The 24432-nt window shown below is 47.5% G+C and overlaps 1 protein-coding gene across 1 annotated transcript in view; it reads left to right on the forward strand.

Moving 5' to 3' along the window:
* The window catches only part of CBL (Cbl proto-oncogene), a 295087-nt gene that overhangs the window by 157040 nt on the left and 113615 nt on the right, over positions 1–24432 (forward strand). The window contains exon 6 of the mRNA XM_085645920.1: positions 8960–9097. Within this exon, the coding sequence (XP_085502046.1) occupies positions 8960–9097 (138 nt within the window). The remainder of the gene's footprint in view (positions 1–8959; positions 9098–24432) is intronic.

The following is a 24432-nucleotide window of genomic DNA, read 5'->3' on the forward strand; positions in this document are numbered from 1 at the left end:
GTCTCGATTAAATACTAATATGCACCAGGGTTTAAGTTTGCTTTTAAACTCGGAGGCCTGGGATGGTGCAGTCTTGTTGGCAGGCTTCTAATTTATGGCCTATGCTTATCGGTATATGAAATTTGTATTTTAAATCATTGATTTTTATGGATTCCTGCGAAATGTGTTAATTGTGATGGAAAAAATGTCATTTTTATGTAATTTCTTTGTGACTTTTATGGTTTTATATTTCTGAAACCGAAAAAAGTTGAAATTGATGAAAAAATTAAAAAAGATGAAAGGGGGTAGAATTCCTGATTCGAGATACCTCCCTCAGAACTGCTTGTATTTTGCAACTTTCTGGTCTCGTTGGTACATCGGCTTGGCATTGCTTGTCATGGGTGTAATATTAGGAACAGCAGAAAGATGAACACTGCTTTACTTGATAATAGATGGTGGTTGTTTTTGAGAATGGCACATAGCTTGACCTGGTGGGCTGCTTATCAAGCAATGATGTAAACCAACCGAAGTTCTTTCATCCAGTTTTGGCATAATAATTCTGGTATCTGCCAAATAGATGAGTCACTTAAGATAATCGAGGATTCACAGGAGAGCATGAGATGCGTCCATTCATGCCTTGTGTTCTTTTCTTGTGCATAGCCTGCAAAAGCCTCCCAATTTCATACTTTGGTGTAGCTTGCTGACCACACCGGATCAGTGCTGGAAGAAACAGTGAAGTGATCTGTTTCTTGCCGCACCCCAGACTTATAGACTATTTCTCCATTATGCAGCCAAGTCTTTTTTCCAAGTTATTGGGGTGCTCCTTTTTGGGGGTGAAATCTAGTAATATTTGTTTTAATGATTGAGCACAGCACATGTGCCTTTTTATCTTTTGTATGATTCTTGGCTCTGCCTTTTTCATGACTGTGTTACATCCTCCTCCGCTTGCAAAGGTGTATGCCTTATTTTACGTAATGCCTTCTGAAACCTAGAACTACTCGATGTCAAGCCATCAGAATATTTTTTGCGATTGTGTCAAAGGGATGAAGACTTTGATAGATACCATTCATGTAGTTGCTGCTGCTGCATCCCATTGGTGATTGTTTGTCTGAGTAAAAGAAGCACCATACAGAAATCATATGATGGAGATACTCATGCACCACGTGTAATGCCAGAGCTCCCATGCGCATTTCACTCCACAGGGTTGAAGTGATCTTTAAGATGGCTTGTAATCTAACACCTCCTCTACAACAGAGCAAACTAGATCAAATGCTTACTCTGGAACCACATTGGTGCTACCTAATGTAAATCATGCTAACACCAAGGGCAATGTGCTACACAGATGGCAATTACACGACTGATTCAACAATTCCGTGCCTTCATAGTGAGACAGAATGGGGCTGGTTGCTAGTTTCTCCCTCCATCTAAGCACTGATTTATAACTTCAGCTACTGCATCATAGGATCTTCATTGATAGTCCTAAACCTTGAATAATTCCGTGTTACCTGCGTGGAGCCCAGAACACCTTATTCAATACATATTCAGAATCCAGGAAAGCTTTGTATTTATTGTGGCTGGAAGAAGGAATGTTTCTTGAGCTATATCCATAAGGCCTGGAAGCAGAGGTAAGAGAGGCCTCGGCATAGCTCTAGGTTGCAGTTTCCATTATCACAGACACTGATGACTGTGGAATGTCAACTTGAATGTTAAGCTTAGATGCTCCTCTAACTAGTGCATCTTGAAATGTGGTGATCTCATCAACCAGTGAAGCCCCTGACAGGGAGTGGGCTGGAGAGGTCGGCGTATATGATGTTGAGGTTGTATTCAGAGATTTTGTTCCTGATCGTGCCGACTACGCTAATGAGCATTTGAGGGGAATGAGTTCTTGGGGATGGTGTTTTGACAGGTGATGAAGCCTCCCATTTGCGAAGTTGTGTCATTGGGGTCCCTCTTGTGTGGTGTCACACAGGAGATACGTTTAGAGGTTGCAAAGGAACCTGTAGAGGATCAGTAGGGGGAATAATTGTTCGGATTGGTGGGATACTCGTGTCTCGTTCAGGTGATGGGGGAGTCTGTACATTGAGACGATCCTGACCAATGTGAGTAAGAAGAAATCTCTATCTGAATGAATATCGACGTGAGAGATCAGCGTCTTACACCATCTCTTAGACCTAGCCGGAGTCCCTGGTGGGGAGATACGTTTCTTGGATGCCGAGTGGGAATGCTGCTTCGGCGTCGATGCTTGAGACTTCAACACAGAATGGTATTACCTCAAGTGACATGATTTTGACATTTTGACTGACCAGTGAGATCTTGACATCGAATAATGTGATGGTCACACAGATCGAGAGTGCGACGGTGGTGCCGTGGCTGTCTTTGGTGTTGAAGAAGATCCAGTTGCTGATCTGAATGTCGAACATTGAGGCTGTAGGAGTCCCGTCGACGTTCAGCCTTTCTTTGAAGGCTAACAGGATGGGAGCAGGCCTCTTGACCTCTGCGACTTTGACACCGGCGCAGGGCGGTGATGCAAATGATGGCGGTGTTGAGAGATATTTTTTAGACTGAGATCTCCTCTTGTGGGAGTCTGTACCTTTGTTTTGTCGTTTGATGTGAGGAAGAAATCTACAATCTTTTCCTTATCTGCTTTCAAGTCTTCCATCCCGCCATGCAGCCTGATACCTTCCCTATTTTTAAGTGTTCTTTTTGACATTTTGCTGCAAATGTCACATCGGTTTGTGAGTTGCGGAGGAGATAAAAACACACAAACCTTGTGGGCATCGGAGGAAGCTTTAGTTCTGCCACATGCATTTTGACAAACATTTTCTTTAGACGGTTGAATAAAATCCTTTTTTCAAATAAAGTGATAAAATGTCAAGTAAAGAAGCTTTAATGGCGCTGAGATGATTTTTCGAAAGTAATAAGGTGAAGAAAAAAAACACCTGAGTTGTGAGATCCTGCCTGAAGGAGCCCAAAAAAAGAACTGACTCTCGCAGGCAAACTGTCACTGCAGTGCATTGTGAGATAGGGTTTCTATAGGGTACTTAAAGGTACAGGTCAGATTTTGAACTTACTAGTGTTAGCCTATCAGGCTGTCTTTTCCTTGCTTGCTGTATCTAGCAGAAACAGCCATTTTCCAATGACAGTGTTGCAATATTTTTTAAGTACATTCTTTCTGAAATTCTTTCCAGATTCTCCAGGAAAATACATCGGGCAGTCTACACTGTAAATATATGGAAGATGGCTTTCGGTCCACTGTAAATATATGGAAAATGGCTTTCAGTGATCAGTACTATACTGATCTCCTTCCTGGATTCTACATATGTATTGAAAGTGTTCTGGGGACCGCTCCGGCAGCATAGAGTTATTCAAGGTTTATGACTTTAATGATGAGGATTCCTACCATGCAGAACTATGTCTACAGGTATATAACTTTTCCTTTTCTGTTTAAATATTGGAATTTCCTCAGAAGTCCCACTCTGCCAACCTAAAGCTACTCCATGTTACGAGAACATGCTCTGCATCAAATGCACAAGCATATTTGCAGTTCGGGACCATGGATTTAGCTTCCTGTTGATCTCTGATTCTAAGCAAATGGCCTCCTCTTTTGAAAGATTTGGAAAAGCAACAGTTTATGGCCAACCCGTTGTATCAATTCGTATAGAAGTGCCTTTTCAGCAGATGGTTTAATGAGTTTAAGGTGCTGTGATCAGTCTCAGTGTCGCTCTCTTTCTGATGGATACATCGAACTGCAGATTCTTCACTTTGTGAATATCCCCAGGCACCACACAGGATCTGGGAATTTGCTCAGCATTGCTCCCGTGGGCCAGCAGGTGACGTGAGGCTCCATGTTGGCTGCTTCATGCCCAGGAAGTGACATTTGAACCTGATATAAGCTCCACCCTCAGTTTGAGTGTTAGTTCCTTTTTCTGAGCCTGCAGATTCAGAACTTGTACCTGAAGTTTTACTTTGGTTTTTATGAGATTTTTTGCAACCTTTAAGGAACTTTCAAAAGCAGATGTATGCCCGATTCCCCGCCATGAGGTCTGCCTCTGGTATCTAAGGTTGGTGTACAACTCCAAGGCTTGCACCAAGATAAACCCCAAAGCAATCCAGAAATGCAAAGCCAAACTCTGTTGCCAGACATTCATTGCAGGCAAGGAAGTCCTGTTCCCGGTTAAAGTAGAAGGAAAAGCAAGAAGTTGAAGCGGGTTTTATCCCTGTCCTGCCACTTTTGACCAGAGAAGTTGCACAGACATCAAGGTGCCTCTTGATCTTGGTCCGTTACAGAGGAACCGATCCATCCTTTTATTCTGACGCACCCACAGTCACAGGATTCTTTAGGGTTGTTGCAGCAGATGGAGGCTTTCAAAGTAGCCATGCCTACCGTCCGCTTCTGGTGTGCCCTAGGGACCCACGTATCCGAATTGGAGTTAGATTAACGTCAGCAGATCCTTTCTGGGCACAATCTGTGCCTCTTGACTACACTGGCGGGTCTCCCCACATCTTTGCCGGCGCCCAACCGGACTTTAATGCCTGTGCCAAGACCCATGTTGATGCTGGCCCTGACTACGCCGAAGGAGGACACAGATATTTTGTCTGACTCTGAAACCAATCCGACTCAGCCAAAGTCTCTTTATCTGCTGTAATGTTTCCGGGTCGTTCTGACTCAGACAGGACACTTCCCTACCAGGAAATTGTCCACAAGCCCTCCACAACTTGTTTGGATCAGACTGACTAAAGCCATTGTAATCTCAGATGACCGAGGAGGTGATGGGTATGGTACCCAATTTTATGATGTAAATCTTTACAGGAATTTGCGTGAGGCTAGTGGTTTGGACTCCTCCCATGACAATGGTCTGAGTTCCCCCAACCTTCCTCCCAACTGGGTGTAGGAAATGGGGCTTTTGTTGCTGTTGTCCCACCCCAATTTTTGCCCCCTCTTTAGCTATCAAATGCTGATTTTCGACACTGACAGTGCACTAAGGCCTGGTAACCACACCTCGGTGCCAGTGCTCCTTCCTTAAACTAAAGAGGTCTGATTGTTGACAATTGATTGAGGACTTTAGCACCCCTGTAAATCCCTAGTAAATGGTACCCCAGGTACCTGGGGCTGAGGTAGTACAGAATGTCCCTAAGGGCTGCAGCATTTGTTATGGCTCCCAAAGGGACCCACACACAATTTCCACACACACTGCCATTGCAGCCTGCGTGACATGGTGCAAACCGTATTTGAAAACATGACATGGCATACTCCTGTGTGCCATGCCAACGACACTGCGTGGGCTATATGCAAGTCATCCCTACAGCAGGCCTGGAGCCCTGCAGCAGGATGCCGTATAGCACATGTGAGGACATATCTATATGAGCAGATATGCCCCTGTAATGCCTAGTTCTATTGCTGGATATTACAAGTGATCAGGGAAGCGATCTTCAGGTATATACTGGGCACTGGTCAGAACGAGTTTCCCAGCTACATAATGCCTTCACTGAAACTTACGGTGTTTGGTATCAAACAGCTTGTATTAATAAACTCACACTGATTCCAGTGATGGATTTAATAATGCATGCACCCCAGAGGGCACCTTGGAGGTATTCCCTGAACCTTACTAGTTGTCTAGTGTGCTCACTGGTCATGTCCCGCCTACTGTTGGACTGTGATTCTGCCCACGGTGCTGCCCGATTCTTCCTTGTGGACCGCGATACAGTGTGTGATGCCTCCCTCTTTTCTTCTGGCGCGTTGCGGTGCTGTGCAGCGGTCCGATGTTGCTGTTTTGGCATCGTGGGTGCGTCCCGTTGTGCCTTTTCTCTTTCTGTCTGGCACGCCGCATACATATGTGGTGGCCCATTATCTGACAATTTGCATGACAGGAATGCCGCAGCTCCGGTTTTGGAACTGCGATGTTCTATTTTTCACATGTTGGGGCACTATATTCTTACAATCCTTTTACTGGATATACATTTCTTTCTTCATTTCTTCTTGGGACCATCTTTGCCTTCCCATGATTCCATAGTTTTCTTCCCAGAAGGCCTTAGGAAGTATCTGCTCTACCAGTTCCAAGATGGCAACCTTCCTATTCCATCCACTATCCTTTTCCTTATCCATGATGGTGGTTACTACTTTTTGGTCACTTCCTGTTCGGTCACTTCCTATTCATAGGTATTTAAAGGGCTGAATCTTCCATTTCCGTGCGTTGCAACAATCTTTACTCCTGCTGGTGTGTCCTTGCTCCTGTTGGTATCCTGTGCTCCTGCCTGGTGTATCTGTGATTCCTTCTGGTGTTCCTTGTTCCTGATTATAGTCTTGTATTCCAGTTTGGATTCCTTGCCGTCTATTTCCTCCTTACTGGTAGCTTCTTTTCTTCCTTTTCATTCCTTCAGTACCACTTCCATCAGAGGGTTTTCCCTATGGGATTGTTTTTCCTCTTGGGACTCCTTTTGGAAGGCACGGTCTGCTTTGGCCTTTTTTCCTTGTTGGCAGTGCCGTGGCTACTAGAAGGGGTCGCCCTTACTTAGGACAGACCAGAACCCTCAAGAACTGAAGTCGAGACTCCTTCCGACATGCCAGAACCGGTAAAAACACTACAAGTCGTGACACCCTGCCACCACAGATGTCTGTCTGACCCCCTCGAGGTGAGAGCCCACCCTCTGAGGTCTGAAACAATGCCTGCTCTTGCAGGAGATGTCCCCTCCTCCAAGCAGACTGACTGGTAATCCGCGTCAAGGAAGGAGGATTCAAAGGCCTCCACTGTCTGATATGCCACCCTGGCTTCTGCCAGACAGGGGAAGTGCCACCCCCTGCCCAGGGCCCATTTGTCACCAGTAGAGATGGGAAAATTAGCTAGTCAGGAGGTGTTCACCCTCAGGCAAGTACCACCCCTATGGTGCACACAACGTTGAAAATTCTATCATCTTGGTATTTACTGGAATTAAGTCCCCTGGGTCAGGGTTATACCCACTTCCCGCAGGAAGTGGTCCTGTAGAGGGTGTAGTCACTCTAAAGGTAGGTAGCCCATTGGCTACCACCTCACTCCCTATAATGCCCCAAAATGCAGTATTTAAGTGGCACCTCTGATGCCAGGACATCAGATTCCACTGACAAAAAGGAATGGACAAAGAAGTTTGGACACGAGAACAGAGGAGCAACTACTGACTTAGCGCCAACCCGGTCAGCCTGCCTGCTGCCCCAACAGTCTTGGAGAAGCAGACTCATCCTGCTGCTCTGCATACTCCAAGAAACCCGGAGGGCTGCCAGTGCTTTGCAAATCACCAGACAACTCCCTTGGAGTAGAGGAGTTACTCTGCTGCAATCTCAGGCACGGAAGAAGCGAGGTCCTGTTCACTTGCCTTCGCTTAAATGGACTACCGATGCTGCACCAATTACTGAAGTAACAAACTCCTTCCAGCAATCAAGCCTGCTTGTATCCAGCCTGCACGCAGAGAGACCTCCATGATAAAGAGAGAGACATTGCGAGTGGCCCAGCTGTCCTGTTTGTCCCTTTTCTGCAGAACGAAGACAAAGAGTGAGCCTCTGACCGCTACCACCTGATGCCTCAAAGCACCTTTGCACCTGAGCCCCACAGCTAGAATCTGAGGAAGGCAACAGTGCCAGTAGGGTCCTGAAGACCCTGCCTTCCTTGCACAGCATCATACACCCGAGTCTGGTTGTCCATGTTTGTATGAGCAGGCTCAACCAATCTCATTCTGTACATCTCCCACTGAATGGGAATCCAAACGTTTGGAAGCGTTCTGAAAACAGAGAATTTCTTCTGCCAGTCTAGCTCTTTGCGCTGTCAATGCTAGCTGCCTCTCGAGGAGATAATCACACAAATTGAATGATATGGTCAGCAAGATTTTGCAGACCATCCCGGAGGAATTTTGTAAATTTAGCTCAGATCATCCAGGATGGGCATGATGCAGCACCTTCCCCACCTGACTTCTTCGACAAGACAGGCAGTACCAGTGTGGTGCTTCGGCGCCACATGTGGATTGGATGGAGTTTTTCAGGTAATGTCCAAGCTTCTTTAATGGATAAGCCATTGACTTCACCCGTCTTTTCGGAGATAACGCAATATTGGCACAGGAGCTCTTTAAAGATAGTAGGGCCACAGAGCGCTTCAAAGGCCTTTTTGCACCTGTGTCACAGTATACTTTGCAATTTTGCCCTTTTGTGGCATTGGAAGGTGTTTGGCGCAGAGGCAGTGCCAAGGCCCTCCAGCCCTGCAACAAACCAACAGGCCTTTTGAGGCTGGGGCTGAGGATCTAGCTGATAACATTCAGGTCGGCAGGGTCAGTGTCCTGCCCATTCCTCGGCCCCACTACTTCTACTTCCCAGCTTATGACTGCATACTGTCACATCTGATAGATTTACGCTCTGTGTTCAACGTCCCAGACAGAGTAGAGAAAGAAATTGACTTCAGCAGACAGGGTTGGTGTTTTTATCTGGCAGTAGTGGCAATTCTGGGTTTGGCCGAAGCTGCATGGCTCCACTTGTGCAGGAGCAATACTGAACAATCTCCTGATCGAGTCTGGTGCCTTGTGCTATTCACAAGGTAAGAAACCTGCAGTTGCGTAGGGTACCCACCAGACTGCATTACTGAAGGTAAGTAACTTGTTCATTCTGTACTTGTTATCTTGCTCCTTATTCTCACCCTTTAAATGATTGCCAACAAATATTTATCAACATAGATTGTAAAATGCTACATGTACTACTCTCAACAGTCTGACCAGAGCTGTTATTGGAAATAGTCTGAGCCCAACTACTTGCTACATGTTATGGTTAGTACATTGGCTTTTCCTACTTTTGGGTGTTTCTTCTTGTTGTCTTTTGGATCATGAGAATACTGGTAATAAGTTTGTTTTCAGCTTTCACTTAGCAATTTCTTGCCTAAATGCTTTTAAGTGACATCTCAGTGCATGTCACACAGTAAGTGCATTATATTGCCCACTGACAGTCTTTTTAAAATTTTCGATTTATCCACAGTTATATCTTTCGCCTGAGTTGTACACGGCTTGGTCAATGGGCCATTGGTTATGTGACGGCTGACGGAAATATACTGCAGACTATCCCTCACAACAAACCTCTCTTCCAGGCTTTGATCGATGGCTTCAGGGAAGGCTTGTAAGTAGACTACAGAGAATGCCCTTCAGCTCATGTCACTTTATCTTCATTCTTCCTAATCTGACACTCTTGTGCCCTCCACTTGCCCCCTTCTTTGCATTTCTAGGTAAGGCTTTGATAACTTTAGCATGCAACCCACATATTGACTCAGCCGCATTCAGTATGTGGTTTTTAATTGACTTGCTTTTTTCAGGTTTTTATTTTCCGTTCAAACTGGTGTGCAATTGAAAAAAAAAAAAAAAAAAGTAACTGTTTAATGGACAAGATGCTTCAGAAATCCACGTCTCCTGATAAAAATCCACTTCTCCATTTTGGTGCCAGTAGGTGACAAATTATGGCAGCTTTCTCATTAAATCACAGATAATAGCTTTTCTGACCTGTCTAGGCACATTATCAGTGCTTGGATGGATTCTAGCAAGGCACATATTTTGCTCTGTTTCTGCAAGTCTACATACAGGGGCTGGAAGTAGGCGAGAAGCAATAGTTTCAGATTTGGAATGCCCTGTTTGATTGCGAACACCACAAAATTCCATGTTAAAGGGTGGTCACCAACTTCTCTTCAATCTCTTCTTAAATTGGTATAGGCTGAAAACGTACCTGGCTAGGGCAGAGGGAAAAAGTTTTCCAGGGTGGGGAGAAGAGTAAGTTGAAGGAAAGTGAGCTTGCAATTGCTTAGTACGTTTTTGAATGAGCAAATATACAAGTGTATATTTGCTTATGCAAAAATTAAATGTGCAAATTTTGTAGGGAGTCCAGTTTCCAGGCCTCCTCCTGCAAACTCTTATGAATTCCTAAACAGTTTGAATCCATACCAATGCAAGGACAGTTTCCCGAGGGTGCTCTTTTGTGACCTTCTTTAAGCAGTAGGCACCTAATTAATTTTTGTGTTGCCGATTCTGGTTTTGCACTGATAATCCATTATTCTTTGTTTTGAATGTTAACATGCATCAAACGTGTTTTACAAAATGGTGCCTTCAGAAGAATAGCATCTAAAGTTACACAATATTTTATCAATATTTTAAGTTACAAATCTTTTGGTGTGCATTTTATTTTGAAAGCAAATAATGAGCAGTTTTGTTCTCAAGCTTCTGCAAGTGTTTGCAGAAATTCAAGGACATTCTAGGGGCATTATAAATAGTTTCTAGTTATAAAATTTTGTAAATGGTTGTACACATTTTTTTTAATGTTAGAACCAATGTTAGCAATGCAAATATAGGTCATGGCATTTTCCTTCGAGTGCTCGCCGTTAAAGAGTAAAGACTTTGCATTAATGAACTGTGTATAAGTTCAAACAAAGTATACATATGGTTACAAATGTTGTCTGTTGTAGACCGCCCTATTAAAAGATCTTTACGATGGTACTGTAAACTTCCAGACAAAGGGCTTTGGCTTGAGGGGATAGGGGACGTCTGTCCAGTAGACAAAATATACATGTCCTTTACCCCCAAACAATATACATGGGGTGTTGGGTGATAGGAATTCCGCACCCCTGATTTAGATTGCCTATCACTGCATATTTCTTTTTACTTTTTATTTTTTTAACATGAAGCTGAAATGCTCTAATTACATGGATGTAAGTTTGGATTTATTGTATTTGATACAAACCCTGGCATCAAAGAAGTAACATTGTGTGGTCACTGCATATGTTCCTGGTTTAGCATAGGCTTTGGGGTACAGGCAAGACCAGCTTGTGGTGGTGTGACCTTTTTGTATAGGTCTCTGATCATCAGTAAAGACCCATTTTTATAAGTGGAGGAGTCCTCTGTGGTTTCAGTGTCTGGGGCCTTGCCTTGAAAAAGTTACACAGGCCTTCAGAGACTTAATTCAGCCAAGGGTTTTTGGTTGGGGATGGAAGCTGTGGGCCTGTTGCTTCCCCAGAAACTACTGAGTGAGGGTTGAATCCCTTCACACATGTACCCAAGAAAGTCCTGAGTCAGCAGTGATGTAAAGTGACGTGTTCAGGTGATGTCTTCTCTTCCTTAAAGTCCAAATCCATCTTTAATTGCATACCCCTCCTCACAGTTGAACCCCTAAAACCTTCTCTTGAACAGAGCTGCTGCCACTCCTATGTTTAAAGGGGGTGTGGAGGTGAGCACACTGTTTGCCAGTTTTGTGGACATTGTTTGTATAGGAGAGAAATGAACTTGTTTCACATGCTTTGCACACTCTTGTCCTCTAATAATTGGTGCAGACGTTGCAAGTTGTTGTTCTTCAAAGCAGAGATTTTGAGATGACTCCTAATCTCCCCCCCCTCTAAAACTTGCAATGCTCTAGGACACAGACTCTACCTCTGATTGTTTTTTTTTCTCCACCATCCGACTCAGAGAAAGCTTTCAGAGCTCCAGGACCATTGCGTTATAGGACAGAAAGCTTAATTGCCATACCGAAATTCACTCCTGCATAATGAGAAGTTGTGTTTCGGCCAACTACTTTGGAATCCAATCGGACCAAACATTTTGAGGGAAGGTTGTGTGACACTGACTTGTTGAATGCTGATGTGTGGAGAATACACTCTCCCAGTTTTGTCCTAAATGTAATAAGTTCCCAGGTAGGAATGACATAGGGTCAATTTCCTGAGGGTCAATGAGGAATTGTCCTGTTCTGCTGCTTAGGTCTTCAGGTGAAAAAAGACCATTTGGTATCTAAAAGACGGACGGTGGATGCACTATAGAATGAAGTGCGTAAACTCCAGAGCCATCGACCACAACCAGCGTCGAACTCACTTCGCTGTAGAAAGGGAAGGACCCTCTAGTTCCCCAGGGGCTGAAGGAGCAAAATACAGAGTACTTTTCCTCTAATTCCTCTAATGACTCCAGCTTCGGAGATGCTCAGTTTCCAAGTCCTCCTGTGAATTGCAGTCCAGAACAAAAACAGGCACCTGGCTTCCCAGTAGACCCCTTTAGAGGATCTTTCCCTCTTGATTCGCCATTGAGATGATCCTCTGCTCCAGGCAGGGAACAGTTTTGAGAGGTACTTGACTCCAACCCCCAACTTCCTCTGAAAAAGCCTTGACAGTCTGCAGCAGTCTCATCATCAGAAGAGTTTTGCTCCACAGAAGCCTCAACAACAAGGGCTCGATCCTAGATGTTAAGAGACTCCAACTTGGCTGCAGGAATCAAAACTGCCCGTCATTGAGTTAAGGTAGACTCTGAAATCGAACCAAATGCCTGCACTGGCCTTGATGTCAAGTGACCCCGCTCCACTAGAAGACCAAGGAGAGCAATCTGACCTGAGGCAGATGCGAGTCTACATTGACAATGTGACAGGGCACATCATAACTCATCCACCACACACTACACCGCTAGTCCAACCCCATGCCAAAAAGCAGCAACTCACATTTAAGAGACATTGTCTGGAGAACTTTGAACCTTCCCAATCCCTAACAAGACTAGGCCATGACAGAAAAGTCCTCTTATCAGTCCATGTCCCTTCAGCAACCAGTTCAGAGCCTAATCCTGCAGATCTTCTAAACTCCTACATAGAGACATTCCCAACTGATGATTGAGACAACTCTTGTCATGTTTTACAATATTACAAAGTTGATTCCCCCAGGATTACAATTCCTTAGAACTGTACCCAGTTAAACCATTTCCATCTGATATCACCTCCATGTGATCGAGGAAGTGGAGGGCTTTCTTATTGCGGGGGGTGGGCGGGGGGGGGAGAATAACAGTAATAAAGTTGAAATGCTAAACCATTCAAATACCGCAACAAATAAAAAAATAGAATAAAGTTTAATAAACAAAATGACAAAAATCCAGCAAAGAGAAATGTGAATTTTTTAAGTTTTCAGTAAAATTAGAACCAAGAAGCACAAAGTGCCAATGATAGTCCATGGACAGGGTTGTCTAGGACCTAAACACAGTTTAATGCAGACTGTGGTAGAGCGCGCACACGGTACACTAACCAGGAGTACCCTGGTCTAAGATTTTACCTTATGACTTTAGTCATTCAATTCCCAGTCCACCACAGGAGTACACTACTTCTAGACCCCCTTCAGAGGGTGTACTTAGACTCACAGGGTGTTAAGCATAGTCCAGTCGCCACGGATTAGCGGGACAGTTGCAGGAAATGCCTCTTGTAACTTTTTTGACATCCCTGTAACTCAAAAAAGAGGTTAGCCCTATGAACCTTGGAGTCCACTTTGTCCTGGTTAAAAATAAGTAGAGGAGATCCAGTCATTTAAGGCTCTTCTCAGGTATCACACAGCAAGTCCAATCCTCTTCTGATTTTCCACTGGTCCAGGAGTATTCTGAGATGGGTGCCTAGAGATGCCACATTTATAACTGGCATGCACGAATGAGTGGGAGTTACTCCCGGGGGAGCCCTAAGCAATGGGTTATAGTTTCTCTGGGCTAACTCAATCCATTTTGGGCTGGCCCAGGTTCTATCTGCCCTGGATCCAGAAGGCTGATTCAGGTCCTCACTAGTTAACACAAGTGCTATTAGGTATTGCAACAAACTGGGCTGGATGGGATCCTGAACCCTCTGCCAGGATGCCCAGTGCCTCTGGAACTGGCTGAATCATCATGGCATTTCTCAGTTTCCTGATCGTACACCATCTGGAAGGATCTTTAAATACCAGGTCGGGCAAACTTGGGTAACTCCCAGGGGATCCTAAAGTGCAGCTTCTCCCAAGGCGGTGCAGGGAGTCTTCCAGCAGTGGGGAGAACCCTGGTTCAATCTGTTAGCCAGTGCATAGAAAGCACAGAGTGGATGCTTTTGTGTGTTGGAGATCCGAAGGTTTTCTCAGATATCGTCTGCTTATTAATTACTTCACCAAAGTACAGTTTCAGCTCTCTACTGAGAAGAGGTGTTCACTTCACGATGTTGCATACCACTCCAAGATGGTGAAGATTTTTACCCCTTCGCCGGGGTCTTTTAAAAAAAAAAATATGGGTCCCTGTCTCCTTGCATAAAATTTCACACTTACATTAGTGAGGAAATCAGTGTGGGAGAGTTAGCCATTAGTATGAGCGTTTGCGGCTTTCCAATACCAGGATACACAAAGGAGAAGCCTACGCTGCATGGGGAAGCAAATTCCACTGTAAGAGTGAGCATCGTGCGCCAGCCCCAGGGAGATTCCCACATAGAATGAACTCACTAATGGACTTCGTTTCCACCAGTACAGGGAAGTGGTAAGTGACCCTTTCACTTCTATCGCTACTTCCCATCAGTTAAAGAAGTATACGTTTTTCATGCAGTATATATATTTTTTCTTTCTAGTTCCTGGACAGTCACTATTTTACTCTCTTAACCATATGACAGATTACATTTGTGAATATAGACTGCCATTATAACCATGGATAAGTTTTTCATCATCATCAAATCAAATACTTTATTTCGATCACAAGGATCTTATAAATTGCGTAGTGCCATACAATATAAAAATTGTACAAGCAATAAAAAAGACTATTTACAAGGTACACTTACAACAATGGTTAAAACAATACAAAGTTAAGTCATTTTGCATAAGGTGGCCCAAAATTTGATATGCAAGAATTAAAAAGCTTAATATGCAGCTCCTGTTATACATTTAAAACTTTGACCAATAATGCATGCCGAAATCTGACCAAACCAAAAACAACCACCCTGCGAATGTCAGTAGCTAAAATTCTCATAACCTCTAGGTAATGTCCAGGTCGAATCAGTTTACACAATGGCACAATCCAGTTGCAAGTTATCAAAGGGAGGGAAAAAGAAGCTGTGGTCCATTCGGCTTCCTATGTATAATGCAAAAAATCAAAAGGGAGTGGACCACTTGTCCTGTGTAGCCAGGGTCTTGTTACTGTTCTTTCCTTCGTAAAAGAACCCTCATAACCATACACAGGTACCAGAGGCGGCATGAACTGGGTTACCGCTTAAGTGTAAAAGTGCAGCATCATCATAGGGTCTTTTTTGAATGTACGCTGCCCTCCACCCGGAGGAAGACCTTCTGGTTCAACAGTAGTGTCCAGACATGAAAAACAAAAAAAGTGAGAGGGTTCGTATTTAGTGAGTTAAAATCTCTTGGTCATTGTTTCCATAGTGACTTTATTATTGAAAGCTTGATCAGAGAGTTAAAAGAAAGGAGTGCGGGGTGAGACGGGGTTACTGGTCTCCCGTACTCGTCATGATATAGGGGTCAACATGTTTCAGCCTTCTGCAAGGGTCTAAAGGCTTTCATCAGGACCGTTATTTGTAGGAAGGCGCTCTGTCGCTCCTAAAGTGAGAAAACTTGTCACTTGTTCTGAGTAAAGGGGTCAGATCAATAGTATCTGTACCTCAGACAAGTTTGGTAACATTCATACGTGGATGCCCGGGGGCAGGACGAGAATTCATTTCGATTCTCGCACGTTCGGTGTCTGCATCTGCCTCTTCTCGCGGTTGGGTATACCGCGAGAAGAGGCAGATGCAGACACCGAACGTGCGAGAATCGAAATGAATCCACGTATGAATGTTACCAAACTTGTCTGAGGTACAGATACTATTGATCTGACCCCTTTACTCAGAACAAGTGACAAGTTTTCTCACTTTAGGAGCGACAGAGCGCCTTCCTACAAATAACGGTCCTGATGAAAGCCTTTAGACCCTTGCAGAAGGCTGAAACATGTTGACCCCTATATCATGACGAGTACGGGAGACCAGTAACCCCGTCTCTCCCCGCACTCCTTTCTTTTAACTCTCTGATCAAGCTTTCAATAATAAAGTCACTATGGAAACAATGACCAAGAGATTTTAACTCACTAAATACGAACCCTCTCACTTTTTTTGTTTTTCATGTCTGGACACTACTGTTGAACCAGAAGGTCTTCCTCCGGGTGGAGGGCAGCGTACATTCAAAAAAGACCCTATGATGATGCTGCACTTTTACACTTAAGCGGTAACCCAGTTCATGCCGCCTCTGGTACCTGTGTATGGTTATGAGGGTTCTTTTACGAAGGAAAGAACAGTAATAAGACCCTGGCTACACAGGACAAGTGGTCCACTCCCTTTTGATTTTTTACAATCCAGTTGCCCCGGAGGCTTCTATAATGGTAGCAAAAGAATAGCAAGTGGACTATTGATTCTGAACAAGCCTTACATGCGGGACAGTGGTCATCTGTGGTGGCCTTACTACACTATTGTTTACAGAACAGTTTAGTGGGTAGGGTTTTAAAACTGAATTGTATAAATAATTTCTGTGTCAGCGGTGGGACAATTTCATCAATAGTTTCCTCATAAAATGGGGCAAATTTAAAACTGATAAAATCCTGAGTCAGTGTCCTCACCAGTTTAGCCACCCCTTCACCATAATAGTATCCCAGTAAATCTCCTTGACCCTGCATTTTGGGATAAGGCACAATCTTTCTGGGGAGGACCAATATTCCTCCATCCCAAGTCTCTTCACTAGGTTCTTCAGGGAGCTAAACCAAGGGCTAGAGTTAACCTGGGATCGCTTCAGGAGATCAGTCTCTGCTCTGTTTGGGGAGAGCTCATTAACCGACCACGGACGGTGCCAGAACATTAACTGCTTGTAGCTCATCTTGTCCAAAAACATAGAAGCCTAGGGGGTACTAGTGGGAAGGTTTAACATTAAGCGGAGAAACCGATTTTCTACATAAGTATGGGAATTTGTGTTTTCAATGCCCAACAATTCTGCCGCATAGAGGGCGCCCCCCAATATTTTGGTATTATAAATTTCCAGTGCTGGGGCCACTTTCCTGGACACTTTTTGTGGATTTTGCTTAAGTGAGCAGTTTGTTGGATTAGTGATAATTGGGCTTTTTCGATGTGGGGCGCCCAATTTAGCTTTGAGGTTAAGTGGATACCCAGATAGTCAAAGGCAAAAACTTGCTCTAGAGTGCTATTTCCTGCATACATTGATCTTTCTGATGGCTTGGCATTCCTCTAAGAGGAATTCATACATTTCGTTTAAGCCTCTTTTAATACCAAGCCATGCTCCTTGCAGAACTCTATAAAATTGTTTAACTATTGTTGCAGACCATTAGGGGTGGTTTTAGAAATGAATAGGGTGTCATCCGTGAACAGTAGGGCCGGTACTCTTCTCTCTCCCACATTTGGGGCGCCGCATCCATCCCGGCCTATATAATCAATCGCCCCATTTATAAAAAGAGAGAATAACGTGGGCGCTAAGACGCACCCTTGTCTCACTCCACATTCGACAGGGAATTGCTCAGTGAGTTGATTATCCCCCCCCACCTAACTTGTGCTGTGTTTGTAGAGTGCAATCAAATTAACATTTCTAATCGGTTAGGAGGTATGCCCAACTCTGCCAACACTCTCCACAACTTGGCTCTCCTCCACTAGATAAAAAAGAAGCGGAAAACCTGGTCTAATGTGTGCGCACGGAAGCCCGCTTGAAAATTGCTCAGACTATTTTGATCAGAGATCCAGTCCTGGACTCGTGGCAACACCTGCTTGCAGAAAAGTTTCTTCAATGAGTCGATTAGGCTTATAGGTTAAGTTATTCATAAGATGAGGGAATATAATAAAGGAACATTGGTCAGTTTTCTTCTGTCTTCCAGACCAGCCTTCCTTTTTCAAGTTCCCAATTGTGATGTGTTTTATGAAAGGCTTGAAAGAAATCTGTATATTCCAGCTTCCTTTGTTGTTCTTCATTGGGATCTCAAACTAGTTTTAATTATTTTACTGGGGACTGCGTTTGAGCTCCTTCATAGTTGTCCTGTAAGAATGTGGACATTGCAAGCTCTTAGTTCTTGTCCTCCTACTCTGAAAAATTGGTGTTGCAAACCAAGGCTGCTTTTTCTTCAAAAAATGGTGGCTCACTTTCACCTCAGTTAGCCCATCACCCATACCCTATGAAGGAGGAGGAGTGGTTGCAGAGGTTGGATCCTGGGCGTGCAGTCAACTGCTACCTGGATCGCTCCAAGCTCGTATGGCTATCTGCTCTTGGGCTAATGTGGAGCCAAAAATGGCAATGCAATGCAGAAAAGGAGCTTGTCCAGGTGCATCAACCTCGGCAATAAGACCTGTTATGCTTTGGCCAGAAAGGAACCTCCGGAAGGGATCAGGCCCTGTTCCACCAGAGCTTAATCGACCACTAGTGTACTAGAAGAATTCCAGTGGCAGAAATTTTAAAAAGCCGTAATGTGGGTGTTCCTTTCACCTTCTCCAAACATTACTACTTGTATTCTGAAACGCATAGAGATGGATGCAACACCAGATCCGTTCTGCATGATTTCCTCAGCTAATCATCCATCAACCCTCCTCCTGACAGGATATTGCTTTGGAATCTATTCTTCAAGTGAGGAATCTGCAGGTAAAAGTTTCAATCAGAAGAAAAAGTTAATACCTGCAGTAGCAATCTTTCTGGTGGATACTCTATCTACATGCAGACTGTCACACGATTTGATGGATGCGTTATAGGGAGGGTTTAAAAAAATGTCAGTTTTTGTACTGCACAACTATATCCAAGTGACTGTCGACTCACCTTCGAAAGCTGGGACAAAATGCATTGAAACTGACGTTATTGCACCGTGGATGGGCGATATAGGGCTTCGGTGATGTCATATGATGCCACATCCAGCCTCTTTACGAAGCCAGCTCCCCCTACCAGCGATGTAAGAGAGCTTCTGAATCCAGTCTGAAGTCTGGTATTACTCTACAGGTGAGGAACCTACATTTTGACTATTCACAAGGTAGGTAACTTTTTCTTCTGGTTGATACTAAATCTAATCGCAGATTCATCAACGCCCTCACACCTCCCTATTCTGTGGAATGAACTTTTCTATCTAAAAAGGTCCTAAAGTAGACATCTGCACGAATAATTGATATTTGGGCACTGTGTCCAGAAAAAAAAAGCTGACATCCGTGCACTTGGGATCTGAAAGAAACACGTTAGTTAGATTCCTCACCTTAGAATATCCCCAGGCGTCAGACTGGATCCGGAAGATTTTTCGTCAGCAATACCCCTTGCGCGTCGCTAGGCGTCGTCTGCGGCTCCGTGTCCGTCGTCGGCGTCGTGCGCCGGAATGGCGTCGTCGGAGTACTTAGACACCGCCCTCGCGCGCTGACGTCAGTTCTTTTTTCCGTGCCAGTAAGCGCAGATCCCGGAGAGCTACCCCTTTAGTCACCTTTTGACTAACTTTTTCGATCCTTTTTGATCTTGTCTAACGACGCCGGTGCCGGTAGGATGCCTGGTTTTAAAGCCTGTGCTGACTGTAACCGCCTGATGTCGGTTACGGACCATCACCGCCAGTGCCTGTACTGCTTGGGCCTCGACCACGACGCGGAGTCGTGTTCGGACTGCAAGGCCCTGACCTCGAAGGCTAGACGGGAGCGGTCCCGTAAGCTTCTCGAGATTCGCCACTTGGCTCCGCGCGCCTCTCGATCCCGGTCCAAGAGGAGGTCCAAGGATCGGTCGCGGAGCCGCAGCCGACGTCACCATCGGTCGTCGGGATCCAAGTCTTCGGGTAAGTCGAAGCATTCCAAGAAATCCAAGAGGCGACACCGCTCTTCGGACTCCCCTCGCCGGTCGCGCGACTCGGCCGAGGGTCAGGGTGGTTCCACCCCCGCGGCTCCGGCGGAGCCGCAGGCGCCGCGCAAGTCCCCATACCCGCCGGTCCCTGGGACTAACGCAACGCCGGCGGAGGTCAGTGCCTTCCTTTCGGCCATGAGGAGCCTGACTCCGCCGTCGACGCCCGCTGGCGCGCCTTCGGGCCCCGCGGACCCGACAGGGCTGCCTTGCCTGCCGGTGGCTCCGGCGCCGTCGACGGCTCCGGCCTCGACGCCGCAAGCGCCCGAGGGACCCGTTCCCGAGTCCCCGCCGACGCCGGTCAACCTCGTCACGCCTCCCCCGCCGGCGTCGACACCGGTACCACCCCCGACGCCGACTCCGCTCGACGTCGAGCCCCAGTTCAGTCCCGCTCCGGGCCCGGCGCCGATGGTCACCGCGTTCGGCGCCGCTAGAGACACATTATGTCTACCGCCCGGCTCCATACCTTCCTCCTGTATACCAGGAATTGGATGATGGGGACAACTGGGAGGGATCCGAGGATCCTATGGCCGCACAGGCTCAAATGTCACAGGACTGGGCAGATGAACAGGGGGAGGCCAGTGGCCTGGATACCTCTCCGGACACTGGATTCGTCTCTCCTCCGACTGTGGCTTCGGAGGAGGGCGCAGCTTTCTCTGTGGTGCTGCGCAAGGTGGCCGCAGCCCTTGGGCTCGAGCTACCTGCCGTGGCTGTGAGGACTAACGTCCTCACTGAGGTGCTTCAGTCTGCAGCAAGCTCCACTGAGCCTCTGCTGCAATTCAATGAGGCCCTCATTGATGTTCTGCAGGGCACCTGGTCCAAGCCCTCCACAGTTCCTCCTGTGGACAGGAACGTCGCCAGGCGCCACCGCCCTGCTCCGGGCGACCCCAGTTTTCTGTCCCAACACCCTACCCCCGAGAGCCTGGTTATCCAGGCCTCTACCTCCCAATCCTCCTTCCCGACCGCTCCGCCGGACCGGGATTCCAAGAGACTGGAACAGTTTGGCAAGAAGCTGTTCTCTTCCCTTAGTTTGGGCCTGCGGTCTTTGAACACCGCCTGTCTCTTGGACCGTTATTCCCACTCTCTGTGGGATGCGGTGGAGGACGTGCTGCCCCTGTGTCCGGAGGAGGTCCAGACACGACTTACCCAGGCTCTGGCCGAAGGGAGGGATGCAGCACGGCACGCTATCCGATGTGGGGTTGACACTACGGACTCGCTGGGTAGGGCAATTTCTACCACAGTGGCGCTTAGACGTCACGCCTGGCTGCGGTCCACGTCATTTTCGGGCGATGTTCAGAGCACTCTCATGGACATGCCCTTTGATGGCACTCGCCTTTTTGGCGAGAAAGCGGACAGTGCGCTGAATCGCTTTAAGGACTCCCGGGCTACGGCCAAGTCCTTGGGCCTCTCGGCCCCGCGATCGCAAACTTCCGCTTTTCGCCCCTTTCGTGGCCAAGGAAGGGGTGCCTCCTCACGTACGCCTAGCCACCAGCCGCAGAACCAACCTGCGCGCGGTCGCGGACGTAGTTTCCGCCGAGGCGGTTCTGGAGGACGACGAGGTCAGCCCACATCCACCCCGGCAGCATCCGCCTCAAAGCCTTCCTAGTCCGAGCTTTCAGGCCCATTCCACGCCAGTGGGCGGCAGAGTTCGCCATCACCTGCTCCACTGGCGGTCCATCACATCGGACAGGTGGGTGCTGCAAATCGTCCGAAGGGGCTACTCCCTCCCCTTCGAGACGACTCCTACAGCCATGCCACCGCAGCACCACCGTATCTCGGGGGATCATTTGAATCTTCTCCACGAGGAAGTTTCGGCCCTCTTGGCCAAGGGGGCCGTCGAGCGCGTTCCGAGCCCAGAAGTAGGTCGTGGTTGTTATTCCCACTACTTTCTGGTGCCCAAGAAGGGCAAAGGGGGCCTGCGCCCTATCTTGGACCTCCGGAACGTCAATGCCTTCCTCCGGAAGGAAAGGTTCAAAATGTTTACTTTGGCTCAAGTTCTAGCTGCCCTAGACCCTGGAGACTGGATGGTAGCGTTGGACTTGCAGGACGCATATTTCCACATCCCCGTCCTGCCGGCCCACCGGCGTTACCTGCGGTTCACGGTGGGCCAAGAGCACTTTCAGTTTACCGTGCTCCCCTTCGGCCTCACCAGTGCCCCTCGGGTGTTCACGAAAGTGATGGCGGTGGTCGCAGCTCATCTGCGCAGATCAGGGGTTCCAGTCTTCCCCTATCTCGACGACTGGTTGTTGAAGGCGGGCTCGCCCCAGACAGTCGTCTCCCACCTCCAGACTACGGCGGATCTCCTGCATTTGCTGGGATTTTCCATCAACGTGCAGAAGTCACACTTGAGTCCCTCTCAGAAGCTCCTCTTCATCGGAGCAGTTCTCGATTCGGCGCAGTTCCGGGTCTATCCACCGGAACAGCGGGTCCGGGATATTCAGGCCCTGATTCCCATCTTTCGGCCTCTATCCTGGGTTTCGGTCAGGCTAGTGTTGCGGCTTCTGGGGCTGATGGCCTCCTGCATCCTACTAGTGCATCACGCCAGGCGGCGTATGCGGGCTCTGCAGTGGGACCTGAAGTTTCAGTGGGCTCAGCATCACGGCAACCTGTCCGACCATGTCTTGATCTCGGAGGGCACTGCACAGCAGTTGCAGTGGTGGCTCACGGACCGCGATTGGGTCATGGGCAGAAGCCTCTCCCTTCCCCAACCGGAGCATGTCGTAGTGACTGATGCGTCCCTCCTGGGATGGGGTGGCCATATGGGAGAGGCGGAGATCAGAGGCCTCTGGTCTCCGGCGGAGTCTCGTCTCCACATCAACCTGTTGGAGTTGAGAGCGATCCGGCTTGCACTGAAAGCCTTCCTTCCCTCTGTCAGGGGCAGTGTCGTGCAGGTGTTCACGGACAACACCACCGCCATGTGGTATTGCAACAAACAGGGCGGGGTGGGGTCGTGGACCCTTTGTCAGGAGGTTCTGCGCCTCTGGACGTGGCTGGAACACCAGGGCGTCACCCTAGTGGTTCAACATCTGGCGGGCTCTCTGAACGCCAGAGCAGACGAACTCAGCCGCCGGTGCATGATGGATCATGAATGGCGTCTGAACTCCGAAGTGGCGCAAGGTCTCTTTCAGCAGTGGGGAGAGCCTTGGTTAGATCTATTCGCCACCGAAGAGAACGCGCAATGTCAGCAGTTCTGCGCGTTGGAATTTCCAAGGCGGCACTCGCTCGGCGACGCTTTTCGTCACGAGTGGAGTTGCGGTCTGTTGTATGCCTTTCCGCCTATACCACTTCTGCCCAGAGTGCTGAAGAAGATCAGGCACGACCGGGCCCAAGTCATCTTGGTGGCTCCGGATTGGGCACGAAGGTACTGGTATCCCGAGCTACTCAGTATGTTGACCGATCCTCCGATACGTCTGCCCCTTCGGGAGGATCTTCTGTCGCAGCAGCAGGGGACGGTCCTCCACCCGAACCTGTCCAGCCTCCACCTCCATGCGTGGAGATTGAGCGGCGGCAGTTGATGCCATTTGACTTGCCTCCTGAAGTCTGTGATATCATTCTGGCAGCCAGGCGTCCCTCCACAAAGACGGTATACGCCTGCTGGTGGAACAAATTTGTGGCATGGTGCACAGCAAAGGCTGTGGATCCCCTTTCCGCCCCTCTTGCTGAGGTTCTACTGTTTCTTCTTTCTTTGGCCCGGCAGGGCTCTGCCCTGGGCACCCTGAAAGGTTATCTTGCTGCCATCTCTGCCTTCTTGCGGCTTCCTGATCAGCCTTCTCTTTTCAAGTCCCCTGTGGTTACACGCTTTCTAAAAGGCATTACTCACACGTTCCCTCCTGTTCCTTTTGTAATGCCTCAGTGGGACTTGAATCTTGTCTTGACATTCCTGATGTGCGCTCCCTTCGAGCCTCTTCACAATTGTCCTCTTCGTCTTCTGACTCTTAAGACTGCTTTTCTGGTAGCCATCACCTCGGCTAGACGGGTGAGTGAGCTCCAGGCTTTATCTTCAAAGCCTCCTTTTCTGTCTGTCCATCCGGACAAGGTTGTCCTTCGGCCTCGTCCCTCCTTTCTTCCGAAAGTGGTGACTCCATTTCATCTTGGGCAGTCTGTCACCTTGCCCACCTTCTTTCCCTCCGCATCCTTCCAAAGAGGAAGAGAGGCTCCACCGTCTGGACCCAAAACGTGCGCTCTCCTTTTATTTGGACCGCACAAAGCAGTTCCGGGTGGACGACCAACTTTTCGTTGGATACGTGGGTGCTAAGAAGGGGAAAGCTGTGTACAAACGGACCATCTCTCGGTGGGTCGTTTTGTGCATCAAAATTTGTTACTCCTTGGCAAAAAAGGACCCTCCTGTTGGGCTGCGCGCCCATTCTACTCGGGCCACGGCGGCTACTACTGCTTTGGGACGAGGTGTCCCTTTGCAGGACATCTGTCAGGCGGCAACGTGGGCTTCGCTACACACGTTTGCCAGGCATTATTGCCTTGACAGCCAAGTCCGGAGGGATGGCTTCTTTGACCGTTCTGTCCTCCAGGACTTTCTGGTGTGATCTTGGTTCGCAGACCCACCACCGGGGATGGTATTGCTTGGGTATCTATTCTAAGGTGAGGAATCTAACTAACGTGTTTCTTTCAGATGAACAAGTTACTTACCTTCGGTAACGATGTATCTGTAAGAAACATTAGTTAGTTAGATTCCTCACCGACCCACCCATCCTCCCCGTTCTGCGAACTGACATCTAGGGTTCAGGTTATCCTTTTCAGGCCCCTAGATTTTCTTTTTGGCACCAGTGTCGGTCTTTGCATGGCTCTGCGTTCCTGGCGCGGAAAGCTATGTACAAGAACTGACGTCTGCGCGCGAGGGCGG

The sequence above is a fragment of the Triturus cristatus genome, chromosome 3_1, assembly GCF_964204655.1.
Source record: "Triturus cristatus chromosome 3_1, aTriCri1.1, whole genome shotgun sequence".
In the NCBI taxonomy this organism is placed as follows: Eukaryota; Metazoa; Chordata; class Amphibia; order Caudata; family Salamandridae; genus Triturus; species Triturus cristatus.